Genomic DNA, 22,886 nt, shown 5'->3' with positions numbered 1-22,886 from the left:
TCCAAGAGCTCACGCTCCATTCATAGAGCCATCCTGCCACTACCCAGTTTTCCAAAATAGAAGATTTCTTTCTGTATTTCTTTTTCATTTGTTTGTTTTTATTTTTTTTAATTTGTTTTAATTGAAGTATAGTTGATTTACTATGCTGTGCCAATCTCTGCTGTACAGCAAAGTGACTCAGTTCTACACATAAAGACACTCTTCTTTTAATATTCTTTTCCATTATTGAATATAGTTCCCTGTAAGGCAGAAAACTTTAAAAGTTAAACATGAAATTAAATCAGGGCCATATCTAATAAATTTAACTAATCTTCCAGAATTCAATGCAAAAATATTTATTCACATTTACACACTGGTCCTATGCAAACCTGGAGAAATGGAGTGTTGCAGTGTTCTTTCTCTTTCTGTATATTTAAATACTTAAAAATTTTTATCCATCTTATTATTTCCAGGTTCTAAGTAGGGTGAGGCCTCAACTCCATATGCGTTTTGAAAGACTCAAGACAGCCTCAAATTTCAATCCAGCTGCATCACTTCTATTTACACATGGATCACACAATTTCAATGAGTGGCTACCAGGTAAATGGGATGCCAATCTCCTCAGCAGACTCTGGAACGTGGTAAGTATTTATACAACTGGGCTGGAATCTCACCTAATTGGGCTGTTGGAACTAAGTAAGAATTGAAGTTCAAGCTCTCTCATGTTTGCAGAAACCTCCACGTACAGAAAACACTACCTATGGTTTACTAAGGAGCTGGAAGATGACAAGATGACATGAACATTTGGCAACCACTGCTGAATTCATCACTGTTCCAGGCTTCCATGAGTGTATAACCACTACCGCAAGGGAGTGCAATAAGCCACTGCCAGAGCCACATTCTCTTTGTTTTTTGGTTCTTTTCCCCCTTTCTTCAATCTACAGCACCACATATACAGGTTTGAGGATGGGAGAGCTCCAAAAAACCTAATACGAAAAACCTACTGAACCACATACTGGGAACTATACACCCAGAGACCAAGCGGTTGAGCAGGGGTGGGTCGGGTAGAGAAGATAAAGCAAAACCAACCAGTTTTGAAACATAGTCCAGAACCATCTGTTCAATTTTCTTCTTTTCTACACCCTGTAGATGTCTCAAAAGATGGTCTTTTAGCTCAGATACCATCTGAAAACAGAATATAGATTAGATAAGTCACAACCTACCCAATCACACCTGCAACTGGTTTGAATTCTATTCATTTATTAACACTTCCTATCAATATGAAAGATATTGGACCTGAAGATCCCACTAGCAGAAATGCATATCAGGGGGCACCACCATTTTCCTCGAGAGGAATGACTTATGATTCACCCAGAGTCCAGTCAACAGCTGAGAGCCAGGCTCCCAGCCCTGCTGAGAATTCTCCAAAGAAGCCAGTGGAAGTCACTAGCTTAGCAGTCAAAGGCTTTGGGATCTACCAAAGGATTGAAGTCTACTGCGCCTGGCTATGGAGAGCTAACGGGAAAAACTCTAAACGTGGAATGACTATGCTAATGGGGGTGGCGGGAAGGGACAGGTTTTGGGTGTTTGCAAGGACAGAGGCTGGAGTAAAAGGAAATGCACCAGGTACCTCTCTCTGCACAATGGTTAAGACATTCCACGCAGCTCCCTGACATGTAAAGGTATGGATATATTTAGCCTAGTGCCTCCAAATGGGCTTGTTTCTATAGCCACACTCTTCTAACCATCCCTGGGGCTCCCCAATCAGTGTGGCATTCCCAGCCCTCCCACATTTTGCTTTTCTCTCCCTTTCTTCCTTTTTTTCTCGCTTTTGCCTAAATGGCCTGATCAGCTACAAACCCTCTTGGCTAGAGAAATCTTTGCATCAATAAACACCATGGGAATTGTACAACTGACAACACAAGTATATATACCTTCTATTTTAGCAGATTTACATTTACGACAGACACACTGGGTAAACCTTAGCCCGTGGCATCCTGGGCCAAGACAGAGTGGTATATTATTTCAATTCAGTCTCCGGCATGTGCTAATTGATTAGGCTTTAAAAAAAAATTATTTTTTTCTGTGTAAGTTATAATGCATATTTTTGTGCATTTCAATTTTTCTATAATAAGCATAAAGATGAAAATTTAAATTGCTCATAATCCTACCATCTACATTAACACTTTGGTTTTTTTATTTTCCTTTTTCCAGTGTGCACACTCATTCTAATATTTTACAATCTGCTTTTTCTCACATAATAATTTATGTCATTAAATATTCTTTATCACACTAGTTGTAATGGCTGCACAGTGTCCAATTTTATGAAAATACTATAATTGAATTATTTATTCCCTTCTTACACATATGCGATATTTCCTTTACTATTGTTACAAATACCACCAAAAAATCCTTACACAAAAGTTGCTTGCCATATCCTCGATTATTTTGTCAGGCTAAATTCCTAGAAATGGAATTCATTGGGTCCCTACTTAAGGTTACAGAGACACTGCTAAAATGGCTTCCACTGTGGTTATATTAATTTCCAATTCCATCTCATGAGGCTGTCAAATTCCCTGTACCCTGAACTTTCCTAGTATGATTTTTAAATTTTTGTCAATTTGATAGACAAAAAAAAAAAGACAAACAAAGAAAAACATTTATTCTGTTTGTCATTTGATTATAGTAATGTTACGCATTCTCTTTCTTACCCTGCCCCAACTCAAGATCTCTTGGCCTAAATTAACTTTTGAAAATTCACTGGTCACAGCTTTTGTCCATTTCCCTTCCAGTGTGTTGTTCTCTTACTGATTTATAAACATTACATGCCAAATGTTATTCTTTTATCACATATGTGGCAAATACTTTTTTCTAAATGTATTGCCTTTCTGTTGTTCTCTTCTAAGTTTTCAGTCAATCTTCTCCTGTAGGTTTATGTTCAATAATACACTTAAAAGGCTTTCTCAGTATTTTTTAACTGTCCCCTTATTTTATTCAAATTCTTTCACACAGTTTAAAATTTTTATATGACTCCTTAACCTGACATTTCTGTTGGTTTATGATATAAAGTGGCGGTATTTGGGGTGGGAAGAATCTAACTTAACTGTCTTTTCCAAATAGTGAGGCATTGATTGATTGATTGAAAATTATTTCTTTCCACATTGATTTTTAAATGCCTCATTTTTATCATACACCAAATACCCAAATTTAAACTAGAGCCTCCTGTCTATCTTTGTATCAGCACCATATTGTTCCAATTATTGTAGACCAACAACACATTTAGATATCTCGTAACGCCAGTCCCATTCCTCTTTATTTTGTCAAGTGAGTCAGTCAACTGTCAGAGAAATTTCACTGGCTTTTTGTTTATAATTTTACTAAAGTTAGATGCTAAGGATTTGGAAATAATACACTGTTTTTCGTTATCTTTTTTAACTGGTTAATCCTAATCAAAAAGAAAATAAATATAGCATCACCAGCTTACTAATTTGCAGCATTATTTTTTTTATTTTTTAATTTTATTATTTTCCCAGTTGATTATTTTGTTTGTTGCATTAGACAATCATAGCATCTTCTTTTGCTTTCATTTCTTATTGCATTGGCTAGAATTTCTAAAACAACATAAAATTTTAGTGAAAATAGCAAGGATACTTAACTTCTTTCTGACGTTAATAGGAATGCCTCCAATGTGACATGAAGAAGGATGCTGGCTATTAGTATTAGACTATACTTTGTTTAAAATTCCAGGAGTGGAATTTTACTTTTATCAACTTTTAGCACCTATAGAATCTTCTTTTTCCTCTTTGACTTAGTCATGTGATGAATTACATTAATATATTTTCTAATATTAAGCCTTCCTAGAAAGAAGCCCATGTGGCTATGCTGTATTTTCAAATAGAGCACTGGGAAGTATTTTAATTACGCCTGTAGTATCTATATTCATAACCGTAAGTAGTCACTGTCGGATTCTGGTTTTAAGGTTATGCTGGCTTTTTAAAGTGATTAAGAAGCTTCCCATCTTTTTTTCAAAAATACTTTACATAACATGAGAATGATCTGGTCCTTAGAAGTCTGAAAGCACAAACTTATTAAATAACTTGGGGCCTTTTTTGGAGATAATCTTTCATATTTTTTCCAAATTATTTTATGGTTATTATGCTTTCAGGCTTTCTATCTCTTCTTGGCTCAAGTTTGGTCATTTCTAGTTGCCAAGGAAACTTTGTTTAACTAGAATTTTTAAGTGTATGAATATGTATTTACACATATTTTTCTCATATTTTTCAACTACCTATATTTAAGGTAATAGATTATCCCATTCCTAAGCCTGCACAGTATTAAAAATATTTTATTAGACTTCTCAGATGTTTAATAGTTTTTTTTTAAGATTTTGGATTTATTTGCCAATCCTGTTCTTCAATTAATTTATTTTGATTTACATCTCTTTGGTCTTCCTAGTGGTAGGACCTCTTGAGAAAAAATACTTTATCCCGTTGTATTTTAAACCCAAATACAAATGCTACAGAGACGCTGCTGTTTCCTATTTTAAAAACTCTCAGTGCTATACATTTCCTTATGATGTTTTATAATTATACATTTATTGGGGTCACTGATTAATTCATGTCTCTCTCACAAGACTACAAGTACCAAGAGGGCAGAAATTATATATGTGTTCCTCACCACTGAGCCTACAGTGAGTGACTGGCAACAACCCTGTGTTGAAAGAGTGAATGAAAAACAAGAACAGAATGAGAAGTACAATCTAGCCCTTCCTCCTTTCCTTGGAGCCCACTGTTCACCAGCACTGAACAGCCCACAGACCACTTACCAGCCCCATAAGCAGCCGCTGGTGGTTGTCTTCCTCCTGGAAGAGGGGTGTTAATCTTGGCTCTGAAATTAAAGAGAGTAACGGTCAAGCAGGGTGGTTTTCGGGAATGGGCTGGAAGGAGGAGGCCTCAGCCTGGGTTTCCCTTCTCTGAGTCACTGGGAAAACATAACAATTCCCTGATGGGATGAAAATTTTTCATTCAGTGTGACCTAGTTCTACATGCTGCAACTTACCGCTTAGTGATATGCAGAGAGAGAGAGAGAGCGAGAGAGCTGTGAACCAGAGAGGCAGAAACTGGGAAAGAAAGAAAGAAAACAAGGAACACGTTCCCAACACCAATATACTCTGACTTTGATTTCTCTTCAGTGTGAAGACCCACCACTAAGATCCTCTGCTTCATAGGAGAATGAACGACTTGGGCCCTCTCTAAACCCTAAGGGAGGGGCAAACCCAGGGATGGGGACTTAGTGAAGGGGCGCATGACGCCCTTCTTTCTGACTCCAACTTGTAGTTTATAGAGTAACTGAGGCGAGACCAGTCAGTTACTGGGGTAAATAAGAATAATTGGCACAAGTTATGGGACTGAAAAGGTAGCTAACTGAGATGGAAGAGTGGCATGTAAGGTTAAACCAAATGGCACTTTCTCCACCTTGATTTGCACCGCACCAGCAAGACTGGGGGGACAGGAAAACGCTGTCTCTAGGAAGATCTGCCCTAACGCTCCGCTAACGGCACCTTCGTGCCCCACCTTCCTCTCCCAGAACCTGAGTCACGAGCCCGTCAACAGGCGGAACTGCCCTGGTCAGGGGGCTGAGGACTCCGTGTGGGAGGGCACGGATGCCTCTTGACCCCTTGAGATAAATCCTAACTGGATCCTACACAGTCTTCATGGTAAACAATTCAAAACTAGAGCCCAGTAGTTTTCACGGCTGTTTTGAACTTCACAAGGAATGTTCCATCTCTGACAGTGACATTTTTCCTAGGAAACTAGCACAACCAAAGCACATGAGAGGAAGGGGCAAGTTCCCTGAAGGTCATCAAGTGAGAACAACTAGTAACGGGACGCAAACAGGCCTGAAGTACAAGAACAGGAGTTCTACCCAGTCGTGGGAGCAGAGGACACACAGGAACCTCAGCCAGACTGGCAGCACTTCCCACAGTGCAAATCCCCTAGCAACGCAAGGAGGGGAGCCTGCATGCTCACTCACACCCCTGGCGGACTCCTCCTGCCTGGTGCTGGTGGCAGAGCCCTGGCTTCAGGCCTAGATGGCCTGGTTCCCGGGGCTACTCAGTGACTTCACAGCTCATGCGGGCTGTGCGCACAGCTGCAGGATGTGCGGCAACGCATCATATAAAATAATGTCCGTTAGGGTCACCCAACATATACCTAAACATCCAAGCCCATAAAACAGAAGTGGGACATAAAAACAACAGCTCCTTTTTTAATGGAGGCTGACCTTTAGGAAGTCTGAAAGAGTTCCACAGACAAAATCACCAAAAAAGCCTATATTGAATACGCTTAGCATCCTCTCCTCCCAGTTTCCCCTGGCTAAGTTCCCCTTCTTTGTCAAGACTTAACTCGGACATCACCCCGCCGTGGGAAGCCTTTACAACCTTCGTCCCCACTCCTGACCTAGCCCCTCACCCCCTGCACCCTGCAGCTGCGTAATGCCTGTCCCCTGGTTTAGAGGCTATGTGCTAGCATTTCTTCCTCACACACTAAAGATAAAGCAGCCATGTCAGGTATCCCATGTACCAAGCGAGGGACTGGGCACTGTAAACACGACCCTGTTGACTCTCATTTTCTCCTCACGCTTGCCCTGAGGAGAACAACACACAAAATGGATAAATGGCTTGCCTAAAAGCACATGGTGGCCAAGCTGGAGTTTAAGCCCAGTTCTGTCCGCCTCTAAGTCCATACTCTCCCCCCATACCCACACTGCTTGTCTAGAGGCCCCTCGTCTTTGTGCCCCTGTGACCTAGCCCAGGGAGTGCCCAAGTGCTAACCGAAATGAAAGGAACATACAAGTCAAAGATCCTTGTATGATCAGACAGCTGGAGAGAAAGCAGCTCTAAGCCCAGGGGAACTACACCCTGGGAGGACAGCCAGAGGGCATGTTAATTCGATCAGTTCTGTGGGGAAACAGAAGGAAAACAAACAGTCAGGGACTCCTCGGCAAGAGCAGCTGTCCCCAAAGGACCTGGTGCCAAGAGAGACATGGAAGGAGCTGGGTGGCCACTGTGATGGGAAAATAGTAAAGGGTGCTGCCTTCACAGCACTAGTGGAAGGGATTTCCCTGCCAACCCCCAGTGGGAGGAAGAATGGTATTACAAAACACTGACTGAAATCCAGAACGCTTTATTTTATTTTCTTACCCAAATTCCTTGCTTCTAGGTTAGAAATCACCCTACAAAGAAATTAGCCAATGTTATTCACACAGGAAGCATTATTCAAAAAAAAAAACAACGAAAGCCACACCACCATACAAAGATATCCTCCTTTAAAAACCCATCAAACCACCGCAGAAACTGTTCTCAGGCTGCTGAAAACCTCAAAAACTTTAATCAACTTGGCAAAAGCCACATTAGGCAATTTATAAAATCTCAAAACTCTTTAGTGCAAACAATGACAATAATTTAGAACAATTACAGCTCTCAGTTATTGGAAATAAGGGGAACAGAAAATAGAACAGGGGTTGGAATGGGGCCTATGCTTATGGCACTCCGAGATGACTCATCTACCCAGAAAATATGCTTTCAAAATAAGAGCAAGCTCACCAGCCCACTTACACTTGTTTAAAATCAACCTAATGTTTGTACCCCTCTAAAGTGCTCAACTAATAAGAGTTTTCTTTACCACTTATCCCTTGTAAGTCATCTAGCCCCAGGATGCAAATCTAAAAGGTTTAACATATAAATTTTTCCCACTAGAAACTCCAGCTCCAAACTCCAGAATAGGGGTCAGGTGGCTGCGTTAATAAGCTGATAGCATCATCTTGCTGAGGATATGCAACAAAAGTAAGCTACTTCCCTGAAAGATAGCCAAGAAAGTAATTGCAAAATATAACCATCTTACAGCTACAATAATCCCTCATTTTACTTACTTTATTGCATTATCAAGAATATTTCTCACATACACCGTGGACCTTCTTTTTCCTTTTTTCTAGGAGTGAGAACACGTCAAAAGTGTGGAAGGTGAAGGTTTTGTGGGTGACATTTTTCACACTGAGGTCATAATACAATATAGTTAAGAGTTCAGAAAAAAGAGAGGTACTTTCCAGGTAATCAGAACACCTAAATTCTTTAACAATTGCCCTAAAAAAGTTTTATTCTGAAACTATTACATATTTTATATAGTTGCAAGTCAACTACATATTATATACAACAACACTACAACTATATCCAACAATGCTACAGACAGCTCATGTACTCTTTACCCAGTCTCCCTCAGTGTTTACATCTTCTATAAATAACTACAGTACAATACACAAATCAGCAAACTGGCACTGGTACAGTGAGCGTATAGTGCTGTCATTTTATCACATGTGTAGATTCACATACCACAATGTACCACCATAATCAAGATACAGAAATGCTCCATCACCCCGAAGATCTCCCTTGTGCTATCCCTTGATAGGGGTCACATTCACTCTTTTCCTTTCAACCATCCCTAACCCCTAGCAACCACTACTTTGGGAACACCCAGGTTTTTTTTTTTAATCAATTTTTAACTACACAAGGAGCACAAAAACACATCTGAGACCCGGATGTTAATCCCACTTCTACTATGAACATGCCATGTGTGTCCTTTAACCTCTTTGCACTTGAATTTCCTCTTCAAGAGAAGAGAGGTCAGAGAAGCACCTTGGTCTCCCTACCGGGGATCAGCAGTATTAATAAGCAGTGCCTGGCAAGTGGGGAGAGTGCTGGAACACGGGCCAGCCTAATGGCCTAAGGGCATCACCGAACCTAATCGGCTGGGCTTCTGCTTCTTGCTCTGCGCTCAGGAACCCACACATACCTCTTCCGAGATCAGGCTGTGCCACTCTCTCCTGACCACGCTGTTGTTATAGTGTAAGTGTGGCTTGGAGTACTTAACATATTCCAGGTTGGAGTTCAGTTTTTCCCAGTAGCCCTTAAAGCTATGCACCTGTAGGAGATAAAATCATCGGTGAGCTTGAGAAACAGGTCCTGTGGCCCAAAGTACTCGGCAAGGGTCACGCAAGCCTTGCTGCAAAGCTGGGCTCACTTCACTTCCTTAGCTCTCATGAGGCAGCATTTCTGAGTGCACACTTCCCACAAAGCATGGCTTTCTTGCCCCGATAGGAATTCTAAAATAGACCAGAAGAGGCTTGCCTTCCTCCCTTCCTTTTCGAGTCCCTTTTACACACAGAGAGAGCCGCTCACCTCCCTAAGCCAATAGGACTCCCCTGGGTGAGGGCTAAGTGGGGAAGCCTACACTGAACACATCAAATCATTTCCTCCCCAGAGACCCATTTTTCTGACTCAGATTGTGTCAACAATGCCATGTTTGGTGAGAGAATGTGCACAAGATTTGGAACACGTGGAAGAATAGGGTTACTTTCCCACTGAGTTCATTTACTTCCAAAGGATCTTGTTCAAAACTCAGGAATCAGAAAGGTGAAATGAACTCCTTTCACAGTCAGTTGTCAAATACTCCAAGACAGAATTAGTTGGCGACCATGCCATCTAGGTTTTTGATGTATTGATATCATTGTACTACCCTGAAGCAAAAAATACCCATTCTGTTCATTTTTAAACAAAATGCAAGAGTAATACATTTTTTAATGTTGAAGGATATCCTGACAAAAAATTGTTTTTGCAAATTAATGAAGATAGATTTATGATACACACTTTCTTGCCAAAACATATGCAGTTATAAAAGATTTGACTGGGGTGGAGGGTGCAATGTGTGGCCATAAAACAAAGTGAGTTAATGTCCACTGTGCAAACAGACCTGGCTGTATTACAAGGGAGAAAAGAGAACTTAAAAAAGATGCCTCAGTCAAGAAAAATGCCCTTTTGTTAAGTAATAGCACATCACCCAAATTCTTATTGAAAGGATAGTCACAACGGGCTCAAAATGGATGCTGAAATATCAGTAAAGTGAGTTACGTAATAAAACTAACTTGCTGTTTCAGAAATTAGTTGGCTGGGGAGGGAATCCGGGTAAAAGTCTGGAACTGCCTAAGAGGCAAGAGACCACTGTTTTGGGGTGCGTGAGGAGAGGGGATTCAGAGCACCGCCTAACCAAGCTCCAGAGTCAGGCGTGAGCCATGGCTATCAGTGCGGACACTAGAGACGGTCATGAAACACTAAGGCTGCTGCTGCAGCCACCAAGAAGTCTGTGTGCAAGCACAGGTCACTATCTACACCTCCTCTCCCGGGAGCCTGTGAAGCCCGCCACTGCCAGGGTCCCGTGATCCAGGGACAACTTGCCCGGGAGAACACACGGCGCTCCTCAGGCTGTTGCAATGTCATGTTGGCCTCTGCCGCCGCAGGCTTGCCCCACATACCATACCCCTCCCTCCCTCCAGTCTGAGTGAGCCAGAGCCCCCTAATCAGCTGCTCCTTTAACCCCCTCAGTCTGAGCGAAGAACAGACTCCCTCTGCATGTGACGTACATGCAGAGCCGGGGCCAAATCCAAAGCTGAACCCCAGGAGCTGTGCTAACAAAGAAGAGAAAGGGAAATTTCTCCCAGCAGCCTCAGGAGCAGCAGATTAAATCTCCACAATGAACTTGATGTACTCTGCATCTGTGGAATACCTGAATAGACAACGAATCATCCCAATATTGAGGCGGTGGACCTAGGGAGCAACTGTAGACTTGGGGTTTGCTTTCTGCATCTAATTTGTTTCTGGTTTTATGTTTACATTAGTTTAGTATTTAGAGCTTATTATCATTGGTAGATTTGTTTATTGATTTGATTGCTCTCTTCTTTTTTTTATATATAGATATATATATGTTTTTCCTTCTTCTCTTTTTCTGTATGTGTATGCTTCTTTGTGTGATTTTGTGTGTATAGCTTTGCTTTTACCATTTGTCCTAGGGTTCTGTCTGTCCGTTTTTTTCTTTTTTTTCTTCTTTAGTATATACTTTTCAGCATCTGTTATCATTAGTGGAGTTGTTTTTTAGTTTGGTTGTTCTCTTCTTTCTTTCTTTTTCTTTTTTTAAATAACTCTAACTTTTTTTTTTTTTTTTTTTTTTTGCAGTACGCAGGCCTCTCACTGTTGTGCTTCTCCTGTTGTGGAGCAAAGGCTCCAGACGCGCAGGCTCAGGGCCATGGCTCACGGGCCCAGCCACTCCACAGCATGCGGGATCTTCCCAGACCGGGGCATTAACCCGCATCCCCTGCATCAGCAGGCGGACTCTCAACCACTGTGCCACCAGAGAAGCCCCAACTTCTTTATTTTTTTTAATTTTAATAACTTTATTTTATTATTTTTTTCTTCTTTTTTTCTCTCTTTTCTTCTGAGCCATGTGGTTGACAGGGTCTTAGTGCTCCAGCCAGGTGTCAACCCTGTGCCTCTGACGTGGGAGAGCCAAGTTCGGGACATTGGCCCAGCAAAGACCTCCTGACTCCACGTAACATCAAACAGCAAAAGCTCTCCCAGAGGTCACTATCTCAACACTAAGACCCAGCCCTACTCAACGACCAGCAAGCTACAGTGCTGGACACCCTATGCCAAACAACTAGCAAGACAGGAACACAACCACAACCATTAGTAGAGAGGCTGCCTAAAATCATAAGGTCACAGACACCCCAAAACACACCACCAGACGCAGTCCTGCCCACCAGAAAGACAAGATCCAGCCTCATCCACCAGAACACAGGAACCAGTCCCCTCCACCAGGAAGCCTACACAACCCACTGAACCAACCTTACCCACTCGGGGCAGACACCAAAAAAAACTGGAACAATTAACCTGCAGCCTGTGAAAAGGAGACCCCAAATACAGTAAGTTAAGCAAAATGAGAAGAGAGAGAAACACAGCAGATGAAGGAGCAAGGCAAAAACCCACCAGACCAAACAAATGAAGAGGAAATAGGCAGTCTACCTGAAAAAGAATTCAGAATAATGATAGTAAAGATGATCCAAAATCTTGGAAATAGAATGGAGAAAATACAAGAAACGTTTAACAAAGACCTGGAAGAACTAAACAGCAAACAAGCAATGATGAACAACAAAATAAATCAAATTAAAAATTCTCTAAAAGGAATCAATAGCAGAATAACTGAGGCAGCAAAACGGATAAGTGCCCTGGAAGACAAAATAGTGGAAATAACCACCTCGGTGCAGAATAAAGAAAAAAGAATGAAAAGAATTGAGGACAGTCTCCGACACCTCTGGGAAAACATTAAATGCACCAACATTCGAATTATAGGGGTCCCAGAAGAAGAGAAAAAGAAAGGGACTGAGAAAATATTTGAAGAGATTATAGTTGAAAACTTCCCTAATACGGGAAAGGAAATAGTTAATTAAGTCCAGGAAGCACAGAGTCCCATACAGGATAAATCCAAGGAGAAACAGGCCAAGACACATATTAATCAGCTATCAAAAATTAAATACAAAGAAAAATATTAAAAGCAACAAGGGAAAAACAACAAATAACATACAAGGGAATCCCCATAAGGTTAACAGCTGACCTTTCAGCAGAAACTCTGCAAGCCAGAAGGGAGTGGCAGGAAATATAGTGATGAAAGGGAAAAACCTACAACCAACAACCTAGCCAGCAAGGATCTCATTCAGATTCGATGGAGAAATTAAAAGCTTTACAGACAAGCAAAAGCTAAGAGAATTCAGCACAAGCAAACCAGCATTACAACAATGCTAAAGGAACTTCTCTAGGCAGGAAACACAAGAGAAGGAAAAGACCTACGATAATAAACCCAAAACAATTAAGAAAATGGTAATAGGAACATACATATCAATAACTACCTTAAACGTAAATGGATTAAACGCTCCAACCAAAAGACATAGGCTGGCTGAATGGATACAAAGACAAGACCCATACATATGCTGTCTACAAGAGACCCACTTCAAACCTAGGGACCCATACAGACTGAAAGTGAGGGGATGGAAAAAAATATTCCATGCAAATGGAAATCAAAAGAAAGCTGGAGTAACAATTCTCATATCAGACAAAAGACATTAAAACAAAGACTATTACAAGAGACAAAGAATGACATTACATAATGATCAAGGGGTAAATCTAAGAAGATAAAACAACTGTAAATATTTATGCACCCAACATAGGAGCACCTCAATACATAAGGCAAATGTTAACAGCCATAAAAGGGGAAATCGACAGTAACACAATCAGAGTAGGGGACTTTAACAACCCACTCTTACCAATGGACAGATCATCCAAAATGAAAATAAATAAGGAAACAGAAGCTTTAAATGATACATTAAATGAGATGGACTCAACTGATATTTATAGGACATCCCATCCAAAAACAACAGAATATACTTTCTTCTCACGTGCTCATGGAACATTCTCCAGGATAGATCATATCTTGGGTCACAAATCAAGCCTTGGTAAATTTAAGAAAACTGAAATTGTATCAAGTATCTTATCCGAGCACAATGCTATGAGACTAGATATCAATTACAGGAAAAAATCTGTAAAACACACAAACATATGGAGGCTAAACAATACACTGCTTAATAACCAAGTGATCATTGAAGAAATCAAAGAGGAAATTAAAAAATACCTAGAAACCAATGACAATGAAAACACGACGACCCAAAACCTATGGGATGCAGCCAAAGCAGTTATAAGGGAAGTTTATAGCAATACAATCCTACCTCAAGAAACAAGAAACATTTCAAATGAACAAGCTAATCTTACACCTAAAGCAATTAGAGAAAGAAGAACCAAAAACCCCCAAAGTTAGCAGAAGGAAAGAAATCATAAAGATCAGGTCAGAAATAAAAGAAAAACAAATCAAGGAAACAATAGCAAAGATCAATAGAACTAAAAGCTGATTCTTTGAGAAGATAAACAAAATTGAGAAACCATGAGCCAGACTCATCAAGAAAAAAGGGAGAGGACTCAAATCAACGGAAATAGAAATGAAAACGGAGAAGTAACAACTGACACTGCAGAAATACAAAGGATCATGAGAGATTGCTACAAGCAACTATATGCCAATAAAATGGACAACATAGAAGAAATGGACAAATTCTTAGAAAAGCACAACCTTCTGAGACTGAACCAGGAAGAAACAGAAAATATAAACAGTCCAATCACAAGCACTGAAATTGAGACTGTGACCAAAAATCTTCCAACAAACAGGCTTCCCTGGTGGCGCAGTGGTTGAGCGTCCGCCTGCTGATGCAGGGGACACGGGTTCATGCCCCAGTCCGGGAAGATCCCGCATGCCACAGAGCGGCTGGGCCCGTGAGCCATGGCCGCTGAGCCTGTGCGTCCCGAGCCTGTGCTCTGCAACGGGAGAGGCCACAACAGTGAGAGGCCCGCGTACCGCAAAAAAAAACAAAACGAAACGAAAGAAACCTTCCAACAAACAAAAGCCCAGGACCAGATGGCTTCACAGGTGAATTCTATCAAGCATTTTGAGAAGAGCTAACACTTATCCTTCTCAAACTTCTCGAAAATATAGCAGAGGGAGGAACACTCCCAAGCTCATTCTACGAGGCCACCATCACCCTGATATCAAAACCAGACCAAGATGTCACAAAGAAAGAAAACTACAGGCCAATATCATTGATGAACACAGATGCAAAAATCCTCAACAAAATACTACCAAACAGAATCCAGCAGCACATTAAAAGGATCATACACCATAATCAAGTGGGGTTTATCCCAGGAATGCAAGGATTCTTCAGTATACCAAATCAATCAATGTAATACACCATATTAACAAATTGAAGGAGAGAAACCATATGATCATCTCAATAGATGTAGAAAAAGCTTTTGACAAAATTCAACACTGATTTATGATAAAAAGAAAGTAGGCATAGAGGAAACTTACCTCAACATAATAAAGGCCATATATGACAAACCCAGAGCCAACATCATTCTCAATGGTGAAAAACTGAAACCATTTCCTCTAAGATCAGGAACAGGACAAGGTTGTCCACTCTCACCACTATTACTCAACACAGTTTTGGAAGTCTTAGCCATGGCAATCAGAGAAGAAAAAGAAATAAAAGGAATCAAAATTGGAAAAGAAAAAGTAAAACTGTCACAGTTTGCAGATGACATGATACTATACATAGAGAATCCTAAAGTTGCTACCAGAAAACTACTAGAGCTAATCTATGAATTTGGTAAAGTAGCAGGTTACAAAATTAGTGCACAGAAATCTCTTGCATTCCTATACATTAATGATGAAAAACCTGAAAGAGAAATTAAGGAAACACTCCCATTTACCATCACATCAAAAAGAATAAAATACCTAGGAATAAACCTACCTAAGGAGACAAAAGACCTATATTCAGAGAACTATAAGACAATGACAAAAGAAATTAAAGCTGATAACAAACAGATGGAGAGATATACCATGTTCTTGGATTGGAAGAATCAACATGGTGAAAATGACTATATTATCCAAAGCAATCTACAGATTCAGTGCAATCCCTATCAAACTACCACTGGCATTTTTCACAGAACTAGAACAAAAAATTTCACAATCTGTATGGAAACACAAAAGACCCCGAATAGCAAAGCAATCTTGAGAAAGAAAAACGGAGCTGGACGAATCAGACTCCCTGACTTCAGAGTATACCACAAAGCTACAGTAATCAAAACAGTATGGTACTGACACAAAAACAGAAATATAGTTCGATGGAACAGGATAGAAAGCCCATAGATAAACCCACGCACATGTGGTCACCTTATCTTTAATAAAGGAGGCAAGAATATACAACGGAGAAAAGACAGCCTCTTCAATAAGTGGTGCTGGGAAAAATGGACAGCTACATGTAAAAGAATGAAATTTGAACACTCCTTAACACCATACACAAAAATAAACTCAAACTGGATTAAAGACCGAAATGTAAGGCCAGACACTATAAAACTCTTAGAGGAAAACACAGGTGGAACACTCTATGACATAAATCACAGCAAGATCCTTTTTGACCCACCTCCTAGAGAAGTGGATATAAAAACAAAAATAAACAAATGGGACCTAGTGAAATTTAAAAGCTTTTGCACAGCAAAGGAAACCATAAACAAGACCAAAAGACAGCCCTCAGAATGGGAGAAAATATTTGCAAATGAAGCAACTGACAAAGGATTATTCTCCAAAATTTACAAGCAGCTCATGCAGCTCAATATCAATAAACAAAACAACCCAATCCAAAAATGGGCAAAAGACCTAAATAGACATTTCTCCAAAGAAGATATACAGATTGCCAACAAACACACGAAAGAACACTCAACATCACTAATCATTAGAAAAATGCAAATCAAAACTACAATGAGGTATCACCTGTCAAATGGCCATCATCAAAACATCTACAAACAATAAATGCTGGAGAGGGTGTGGAGAAAAGGGAACCCTCTTGCACTGTTGGTGGGAATGTAAATTGATACAGCCACTATGGAGAACAGGATGAACGTTCCTTAAAAAACTAAAAATGGAACTACCATACAACCCAGGAATCCCACTACTGGGCATATACCCTGAGAAAACCATAATTCAAAAAGAGTCATGTACCACAATGTTCACTGCAGCTCTATTTACAATAGCCAGAACATGGAAGCAACCTAAGTGTCCATCAACAGATGAATGGATAAAGAAGATGTGGCACATATATACAATGGAATATTGCTCAGCCATAAAAATAAATGAAACTGAGTTATTTGTAGTGAGGTGGATGGACCTAGAGTCTGTGAAACAGAGTGAAGTAAGTCAGAAAGAGAAAACAAATACCGTATGCTAACACATGTATATGGAATCTAAAAAAAAAAAAAAAAAAGGCTCCTGAAGAACCTAGGGGCAGGACAGGAATAAAGACGCAGACATAGAGAATGGACTTGAGGACACGGGGAGGGGGAAGGATAAGCTGGGACGAAGTAAGAGAGTGGCATGGACATATACACACTAGGAAATGTAGAATAGATAGCTAGTGGGAAGTAGCCACATAGCACAGGGAGATCAGCTCGGTGCTTTGTGACCACCTAGAGGGGTGGGATAGGGAGGGTGGGAGGGAGACGCAAGAGGGAGGAGACATGGGGATGTATGTATATGTATAGCTGATTCACTTAGTTATAAAGCAGAAACTAACATACCATTGTAAAGCAATTATACTCCAATAAAGATGTTAGAAAAAAAAAAAGGAAATTAGTTAGCTGAAAAGCCCGTTCAGCTGACATCCATTCTCACAGAGACAGGAAAGGCTATTTCCAAGAAATTGTCATTTCTAGAGGAAATCAGAACCAAGGCGTCAGGTCCCACTCTCCACTTGACCTATCTCATTCATCTTTTCTTTCCCTTTCCATATATTTATAATGAATATACCTTTATCCACCCTTTGGTCTTCCTTATATTGAAAAAACAATAATGAAAGCAAATCCTGCCGACATTTGGCAGAATTCAGTCCCTAACAGGAAATCAGTACAGCTTTCTTGCTATTCTACACCTGAGTTCACGCAACTAGTGCCAAAAGCCAGCAAACTAAGTGGTGTTGTGGTGACATCTAGTGGTCATTTCCACTATTAGCTCTGCCTGCTTGGCCATTGGAGTCCCAGTGCGTCGTCCACCCAATCTTGTCTAGCACAGAGCAAGGGGAGGGACGCTGGTGTCCTTCTACCTGTGCAAGGCCCTCTTCCCCTCAGGCCAAAGTCATCCTCCTCTCAGAAGACCCCACTCTCATACTCACACTGTGGCTCCCAAGAAAAGTTCTCTCCCAAACTATCTTCTTCTCATACCCCCATTAAGAAATCCCTTTCCTCAGACCCTTGTCTGAGTTGAGAATAAGCAGACAAAACAAGTCCAAGGACATGCTTCAGAGGGGCTTCTGAGCCCACTGATTATATGTAAAATGGAGTATGTGTTTGTATGAGCACTTTTCTGGGGAGAAGGTCTACAGTTTATATCAGACTGTCAAAGGAATCCATGGCCTAAAATAGTTCAAAACTACTGAGTTAGAAGGAAAAATTATCTAAGTTTTAAAACAAAAACAACTTACATTTAAGTAAGGAACACTATTAGCCAAAAGCCCCAGAAATATTGTAATATAAATGTGTAGGTCTTTCAAGGAGGTCACTGGGCTGGATGTTATAATACAGATATTGAGGGAGTACAGAGAAAACAGTGGCATAGGTCATTACTTGGTAGCTAGTACATAAGTGATGCAATTTCTTAAGTTATGAAAATTCAGACACCATTACAAATTGGGAGGTCTGTTTGGAAGTATGGGAAATAGCTAAGACCCAGAGGATGAAAACGGATATGTAAATGAAGGGTGAAGAGAGGATATTCTAGGTGGGGCTCTGAGGAAATGAGCAAAGACTGAGAGAGCGGAATGTGGATTCTGGGTTTAGATCAGAGACAGAGCTTTAGAGAAAGCAGAGAACACAACCCACAGCCCCCTTCACTCTCTGTGGTGAAGATATCTGCCTCTAGGGTGTAACGACCGACCTCAGCAACAACCTGGGTCCCATCCCCTAGAATCCTAACTGGTGTGGGGTGTAACCTGAGCCTCATGAGTTTTCAACCGTCCCCAGGCAAGCCGACCATTCAGCCTGGGCTGAGAACACTCTTGAGCATATACAGGTAATCCCAGTCTCCCTCCCACCCTCAAAGGTTCTCATCTACATCTCTGGCTTAAAGGCTGATGAAGAACCAGCTGTCTGAAGACTTGCAATTGTGTTGTGACATAATAGGAGACAGGGTCAGAGAGGAGGTTAGGACCAATCTTCAAAGGATCTCAAAAGCCAAAGTAACACCAGCATGCTCATTGATGCAGAGAGTAAAAGAGGCTCCAAGGTAAAAGGTTAGCTGTTATAGCATGGTTCGGGGGGAAGAGGGCATGGGAGCTACACAGTCACACCCTAGCAGCCAACCTGGGAGCACAGAAAGTCACTCCTTTCCGTCAACCAGCACTTACAGAACTAGTTGAATACTAAGCACTATTCATCAGGGACAACAGCAAAGTGAAAGCCACAAGAGTCTGAAGCACATCGCCAGCTTCCTGAAAAGAGCTTATAAAGCTTTCAAATACACAAAAATGCTTTCTAAGAAAAATATCCGTAAATTTAGCTACTTCTGGGAGACTCTGGTGTTAGAAGCCATCAGATCCTCAAGGAATGACCCAGAAGCACTTCCCTGCACAGGGGGAGTTTTAAATTTTGATTTTAAAGGAAGGAAAATTATTCCAAGTCTCTTCTTGAGAAATAATCTTATTTTGTCTCTTAGGATGACATGAAATAATTACCAAATGTAGCCCATCACAACTATTAATTGAACAAACAGACCAACAGGTTTCATTAAGGGACTGTTTCCCATTTATGTGGGAAATAATTTTGATTTTTTTTCTTTAAAAAGGAAGAAAGGGCTTCCCTGGTGGCACAGTGGTTGAGAGTCCGCCTGCCGATGCAGGGGACGTGGGTTCGTGCCCCAGTCCGGGAAGATCCCACATGCCGCGGAGCGGCTGGGCCCGTGAGCCGTGGCCGCTGAGCCTGCGCTCCGCAACGGGAGAGGCCACAACAGTGAGAAGCCCGCATACCGCTAAAAAAAAAAAAAAAAAAAAAGGAAGAAAAAAAGCCCTGTGGTACTTACGGGCTCAGCTGCAAATTACTGCCAGAAAAAAAAAATCTGCATTTCTTTTTTTTTTTTTTTCTTTTTCAGTACGCAGGCCTCTCTCACTGTTGTGGCCTCTCCCGTTGCAGAGCACAGGCTCCGGACGCGCAGGCTCAGCGGCCATGGCTCACGGGCCTAGCCACTCAGCGGCATGTGGGATCTTCCCGGACCGGCATGTGGGATCTTCCCGGACCGGGGCACGAACCCATATCCCCTGTATCGGCAGGCGGACTCTCAACCACTGCGCCACCAGGGAAGCCCTGCCTTTCATTTCTTAAAGGCCCTCTGGCTTTGATCCTACATCTGCTGATGAACCAGCATCTTCTTTTACAGAAGAGGAAGCCAACTCAGAGAGAAACTTTACCCTTCCTATCAGGGCTCAACTAGCAGAGGTAAAGCATCAATCCAACTTGGCTCTTCAGTGGATACCATCTCAGTATCAGCTTTTACTTGCAGCCCAGAGAAACACAGGGACCTACTACCTCCAGCACAGACAGAATCAGATAGAAATGTCTTTGTGTCCATAAGGCTAGTAAGGTACCATACTAGGCCAAGATGCTGTAAGCAGGCCATCCACACAGAGGACCAGCGACCGGAACTCCTGAGGCTTCCTGCCAAGGGGACTGCATGTTGTAAGGCCAAGTTCTCCTATTTATAAGTGGACTTCCTCCTTCTTTCCAACATTTAGAAAAAATATCTCTCTTCTTTGCACAGCTGGGTAGTACTCTTAGCCATTTTTAATGAGATGTAATTTTTCATGTAACTCCCTAAATATGGCTCTAAACTATTCCATCTCGCAATCAGCATATATCCTGAGAAAGCCAATGCTAAGACAGTTCCCTCCTCTCAACCTTAAGAATTAAACATTATGTCTTCAACTAAACTATGAATAAAAGCAGCACAGCCTAGTGGCTGTAGGAGAGAGACAAAAACAAGAATTCTTGATCCTGGGTCTGTTCCTCAATTTCATCATCTGAGAAGTAAACTGAAGGTACCCTCATCTCTACAGATATGACAGGAATGAAGTTACCAGCCTGCTGCTCTATCTCTAGTAAGTTGTGTTTCTTTGTAAAATCATTAAAATTATGTTTTTACAATATTACTTGAACGTGCCATAACACTCTGTCCCCAAAAATATGTTGTATAGGAATAACTCTTGTTTTTTCTCTACAACAGTCTATTCACAGCATATTTCACTTCTGGGCACCAAACGTGGGGTTTTTTTCTCCACATCCATCAATTCTCCAATGCCAGCAGGGTGTCCTACATTACCTGGAGATACTGTCAGATCCCACAGGTTGAGGGCTCAGTCCCACAAGACTGCCCCCCATTTCAGATGCTAATCACAGGCCCGTGCTGTTACCTGTGATTCTGACTGACTGCCTATCAATCCGAGGTTCCCAGCACCCCCTTCATGGGCTCTAGAATTTGTTACAGAGGCTCATGGAACTCAGGAATACAGTTTACTTACTATATACCAGTTGATTATAAAAGTATACAACTCATTTAAGAGCCAGATTGAAGAGAGATGCGTGGGGCAGGCCGTGTGGGAATGGGCTCTGAGGTTCCGTGCCCTCTCCAGGCACAGGACCCCCAGCCCTGCACCTCCGTATATTCATCCAACCCAGAAGGTCTTCAGTTAGGGTTCTTTAAGGAGGCTCCATTACATAGGCATGATGGGTTAAATCACTGGACGTTGGTGACTGGACTCCATCTCCAGCCACTCTGGCCTTGGAAGGTAGTGGTGGTAGAGGTCTCAAAGTGCCAACCTGCTAATCACATGGTTAGTTTTCCTGGCAACCAGCTCCATCCTTAGGTGCTTTCCAAAGGCCACCTCATTAACAAACTCAGGTGTGGCTGGAAGGGGCTTGTTAGGAATAATAAAAGACATTCTTTTCACCTTTGTACTCTGGAGCTACTTCAGGAACTGGAACAAACAGTAAACATTATAACAAAAGGTGCACTTGTAGCTTTTATCACTTAGGAAATTACAAGGATTTTAGGAGCTCTGTGCAGGGAACCACGGAAGAAGACCAAATATATATTTCTAGTTATATCACAAGATCACATATGTACAAACTAAACTTTGGAAAGTCAATATTTCCCACATAACCAATTGACATTTCTGTTAATGCTACATTGTTGTCAAAGCAACCATTCTCATTTTTTTTTTTCATTCTCATTTTTAAAAACTGTAAGTTTCTACACTGCGATTGTTGATACGTTGGATCTCTAAGAAACATTTTCTTTAAGTGATGGTGGCTGTCTGTACTGGGAGGGTCAAGGAAAAGAGTGTCTTTTGTGTTTCATTAGACGCTTAATTATAGTCATGCTCTGCCCAAAAAAGTATTTTTTAAACACTTTTTAAGTGTTTCAGAGAAGCATAATTAAGTGAACCAGTCTCTGAATGGAGAACAGCACAGGTGCCAACCACTCTTTCCGCAATTGCTCAGGGGCATCTAGACCCCTGATGGACACTGCAGCAATGCCCTCACTTGGAGTGGCCATAACTGGGACGGGGCTTGAAGTCTTTCTCCTTCCCAGTCTCTAGGTCAGATAGTTAATAGTCGCTACACAAATGATTAAATTAAAGGCTTCCTTACTTTATAAAATGAAACTAAAGATGTCTGGCTTAACAATACTTTAATAAAAATACTCCATTTCTCCATTCTTGATATTCAAGTAAGCTATGGTTTCTTTTTTTTTTAATCCTTACATGACTTCCCGTGGAAGAGATAAATTCATTCTTAGGAAGGCCATTCTTGATGACATTCCTTTTTAAGGTGAGGGCCTTGTTTTAACATACATTTCGTTTCATTTTTTTAAAATTCTTTTGGAAACCATTCTATAAAGGAAGGCTTTTGTCTTTCAGGTGATACACTGGTATAAACCAATGAAATTCGATGTTCATATGTTAAACATTTGTCAAGTGCTTCACTTCACACTAAACTTATTGGCAGAGAGAGCAGAAGGGAAGTGCTCATCTAGTTTCATTTTGCTCTTCCCTCTTCAGACTCCTTATCAGGGCAGTCATCTTCCAAGCAGGATGGAAGCAAGTGTGGTCAGAGTAGTCTGGGGTCCCTTGGGCCTCGTGGAAAGTCCTGCAGCAAGCATGCCTTCGAAAGGTAACTTGTGTTTCAGGTCAAGGGTGCTCAAAGCCAACTCCTATGGGGAAGCTGCAAGAACAGTCACATAACGGGCTGGGGAGGGAGGAAAAGTAGGTGGGATATGCCACTGCAACCAGATCCACTGCAATATAATTAGGCTGGGAATTGCAGAACTAGG

General features: G+C 41.2%; 1 protein-coding gene across 6 annotated transcripts in view; it reads right to left on the bottom strand.

Moving 5' to 3' along the window:
• Positions 1-22,886, bottom strand: part of GSAP (gamma-secretase activating protein) — a 183,741-nt gene that overhangs the window by 96,633 nt on the left and 64,222 nt on the right. For all 6 annotated transcript variants that reach the window (XR_011377682.1, XR_011377683.1, XM_060304779.2 and 3 more), the window contains 5 exons: positions 8,826-8,954; positions 7,909-7,967; positions 7,181-7,212; positions 4,805-4,866; positions 1,069-1,164 (listed from right to left, as the gene is read on the bottom strand). Coding sequence is in view for 4 of the 6 variants with exons in the window: in XM_060304779.2 (XP_060160762.1) it covers positions 1,069-1,164; positions 4,805-4,866; positions 7,181-7,212; positions 7,909-7,967; positions 8,826-8,954 (378 nt within the window). In the remaining 2 variants the exon portion in view is untranslated. The remainder of the gene's footprint in view (positions 1-1,068; positions 1,165-4,804; positions 4,867-7,180; positions 7,213-7,908; positions 7,968-8,825; positions 8,955-22,886) is intronic.

The sequence above is a fragment of the Globicephala melas genome, chromosome 9, assembly GCF_963455315.2.
Source record: "Globicephala melas chromosome 9, mGloMel1.2, whole genome shotgun sequence".
Classification (NCBI taxonomy): Eukaryota; Metazoa; Chordata; class Mammalia; order Artiodactyla; family Delphinidae; genus Globicephala; species Globicephala melas.
The sequence above is the reverse complement of the archived record's forward strand: the minus strand, read 5'-3'. Positions and strand labels throughout refer to the sequence as shown.